This window comes from Fulmarus glacialis, unplaced genomic scaffold (genome assembly GCF_000690835.1).
Source record: "Fulmarus glacialis isolate BGI_N327 unplaced genomic scaffold, ASM69083v1 scaffold44562, whole genome shotgun sequence".
Taxonomy (NCBI): Eukaryota; Metazoa; Chordata; class Aves; order Procellariiformes; family Procellariidae; genus Fulmarus; species Fulmarus glacialis.
The window spans coordinates 26,181-29,827 of record NW_009198025.1 but is presented as its reverse complement, the minus strand read 5'-3'; the positions used below and the strand labels follow the sequence as shown (position 1 = coordinate 29,827).

Here is a 3,647-nt window from a genome sequence, read left to right as displayed (position 1 = left end):
CGGCGCTGCCCCGCACGGCGCCCGGCTGCTCTCGCCGAGGTGGTGCTAACGGCCCGCGGTAACGGGCACTGAATAGATGAGTTTAGTCGTTCGCTGGCTGTGCCGGGGTGGGCGGGAGCAGCGGCCCCTTCGTGGCACGGGCAGAGCTTCGTGAACGGGATGGCTCCTGGGCTGCCCGGTGACCCGAAGCCGCGGAGGGAGGCTGCCCGCAGCCTCCACGCTGATGCTCTCTGAGCCTCTCCCAGCCGGCGATCTCTGCGGAGTTCCCATCGTTCGGCCTGGGGTATCCTCACTTCAGAAAAACCAGGGAGTAACTCCGAGCGTAGCTGTTCTAGAGAATGGACAAGTTGGCAAGTTTAGGTTCCTGTCCAGCTCCACACGGTAAGGGTGTTAAAAACAAAACAGCTGTGAGCGTGCTGTTCCTTTGCTCTTAGTTTCTGTCATATTTCAGCATTGTGCTTACATGCAATCTGTTATCAGCCATAAGGATGTTTGTTTTGCTCATTTGTGTAGCTGATTTTTCATTTTATTGGTATAGGGGTTATAAGCCAACAAAGTGATAAGGTAGGCAGAGCTCAGCCACGACCAGCAGTCAATGTGCTGTAACTGTGTCTAGTTTAGGGATGAAGAGGAAATGTAATCACAAGCAGTTCACAGTCTGTCATGGTGTTGTCAATCAGATAGAAAAGAGGGGAATTCTATCCCTGTTACAAGGATTAATAAATTAATAAAATAAAAATGAAGTAACAGTTGTCACATGCAGACTCGATTCATTCTGTTGTTGTGCTATGAGGTCAGGCCATCATTCTCCTAAATAGTGTGAATCCACTAATAAGGCTCCTACTTTTCAATCCTGGTCACTGCAGCAATGTATAGTTCTGTTCTGCTTCTCCAGGTGGTGTGACAGACCAGACATAAAAGTTTCTCTTCGCTTATCTTTTAATGGCCCTTTATCTATCGTGATAAATGTTTGGAATTTAAAAAAAATGCTAGCACTGCAATTTTTCTGGGCTGCTTCCTGCAACTTGGAACATAAAGGGAAGAGGCTTCCCCTCCATGTGAAAAACACTTTCCTTTAAATTCACATTATTACATCTGTAATCCCAACCCTTATTTCCTCAGGTGCCCATGTTGTAGTAACACGCATTCCACCTCAAGAAAATTTGAAACACTTTTTTCATGCTGATTTTTCTCTTTCAAGCACAGGGACTGCAAGTTTGCTTCCTGTAGTATCTCTTGTCCTTACCAGGCCTTGGCATAGAGTTTGAATCTGATTCTCCATGTGTAAAATGATGTACCATAGCAGAATTTCTTCTTGCCACATTTCTGATTGGAAAAAAACACCATGCTTTTTTAAGTGGCTGTGGACACTTTTTATCATGTTAATATTTTATTTCGCACTATACTTTTTCCTTGCCATGGGGCTGGCATGTCATTTTGCTCTCTTTGCTCCCCTTACACAACGGGTGGTATAGATAGAGTTTGTTTGTCATTGTTGCCTGTTCTATTGTCAGGTTAATACCTGAGCGTTCCACATGTGCTCTTGTGTGAGCAAGGAAGAGACTTGAGTGTTCATAAAAAAAATTCCTAAATGAAACATATGAACAACTTTTTCCGTATTATTTCTAATACTAACTGCCAAAGGTGTCTATCTTTTGTGATTTTTCAGGCTATACATTTGCACAAATGTTAATCTAATTATTTTCTATGTTGCCCTGCCTTACAGGTTGGCTTGCAATCAGCTTTGCTAATTCTTCTAGGGAGTTAACTTTGCTATCAGAAATGGAGTACAGGACTCGGCTACCACATCCTGAGTGACTGAATCCTTTAATACAAAATGGAGAAGAAACGTAGAAAGAAATGAGCCTGTTTATAAGGCTTTACCTCAAAAGACCATGAAATCTCTACTTACTTTGGACACAGCTTTAAGAATATCCAGTTGATCAGCACAGTGAAAGCAACGTTTACTGAAACAAAAATGAACTAGTTTATAAAGAAGAAAATTGTGATTTGAATATATGGAATTTTTGGAATGAAACCGTTTTCTTCTATGACCATGAAGTTTGCAAACATCTGGTTTGTTCTGGTTGTTATTTTACTCTGTGGCAAAAAACACTTTGGTACCAGACTAGGGAATTCCTCTCATGAGGCTCACATATGTCCTGGATGTTCTCGCCTTACTTTGAAAGTGGAATTCACTTCGACAGTCGTGGAGCATGGTAATAAAGAGTTAAGCAGTAAAAAAAAATCCCTGTGAAGTTCAACTGTATGTTACTGATTTGTGGTGTTTGTGCAATTGTAACATTCAGAGAGTTTCTGTAGAAGCATATAATCTGCTGAATTCTCTATATTCAAAAAGAGAAACAGATTTTTTTAAAGGTTCTTGGTTTAGCTGGAGACAAGATTCAAAGAACAAGAGAAGGAAGAGAGGGGGACATAAAGAGGATGTTAAAAGTGAGAATGGAGTGTGAAGGCTCAGGTGGGCAAGTCTGCTCACTTTGGTGTGTTTAGTAGCTGTTTGTTTCGACCCGGCTGGTGGTATGGTTGAGGCTCTTTTATGAAATGTTACCACAAGTGGGCCTTGAAGGGGTGAGAAAGGCAAGAAATCTCTGTGGGTTTGTTCAAGGAAAAGTTTGGAAGCGATAATACGTACATGGAAAAATTGCAAAAATAATTGTGAAGGGAGCAGATGAAAGGCAAAGTGGGGCAAAGATGATATCCTTTGAGCAAAGATATCCTTTGCTGAGATGGCAAAGGATAGCAGTAAGACACCTTGACCCTGTGTCCACTTACTGCCTCAGGTACCCATAATGTTTCCGCAGTGAAGCTCTGTGTGTGCCTGGGTGCTTACAGGCAGGATGTCCGTAGCGACGCTTCTGTGTGTAGTTAGCCAAAAACTGTGGTGAATGTGGTGATGTGTACTGGGGTGAGGTCCACTCACAAGTCATTAATCCAGATCAAGGACTGGACTGTTGGGATCGGCTTCGTTCTCTGTGTGTGTCATACTTGGTGTCAGTAATTTGCACTAAAACTCAATACCATATAGAGGCTAGATGTCTTGAAATCATACATGTCAAGAAGCACATTGAATTGGCATATCAAGCAGTTGTTTGTACTGCTGGATGTGACAGTAAGTCTGTTACCTCTCCCCTGCTCCCCCCGCATCCTTTCACCTTTCCATGATACTTACAATTCTACCTTCCTTTCAGAGGTTTTTATCTTATTTTGCAGGTTTCCTGATGCAAAAAAAAAAAGCATTATGTAGTGCAGAAATAAATTGCAGATTTCTAAAAGCGACAAAAAGCGCCTCAAATTGTGATTATTTGTTCTGGATAAGAAAAAAAGAAATATTCGGACTTTTGCAATGTGAATGTATGAGTAAGCTGCTTAAACATCAGTTCTGATAAGTTGTGCTCTTGTTCCAGAGTATATTGTGGCTTTTAATGGATACTTCACAGCTAAAGCTAGAAGTAAATTTATTTCAAGTGCACTAAAAAGCAGTGATATTGAGAATTGGAGGATTGTACCTCGCAACAACCCAGCCAGTGACTATCCTAGTGATTTTGAAGTTATTCAGATCAATGAGAAACAGAAAGATGGAGTACTGACACTGGAAGATCATCCAAACATCAAGCGTGTAACACCTC

General features: G+C 41.7%; 1 protein-coding gene across 1 annotated transcript in view; it reads left to right on the top strand.

The window, feature by feature from the left end:
* Window positions 1-1,724: 1,724 nt before the first annotated feature.
* The window catches only part of MBTPS1 (membrane-bound transcription factor peptidase, site 1), a 25,602-nt gene continuing 23,679 nt past the window's right edge, over window positions 1,725-3,647 (top strand). Inside the window, 2 exon segments of the mRNA XM_009572763.1 lie at window positions 1,725-2,219; window positions 3,426-3,646. Coding sequence (XP_009571058.1) covers window positions 2,033-2,219; window positions 3,426-3,646 — 408 coding nt within the window. The 5' untranslated portion in view covers window positions 1,725-2,032.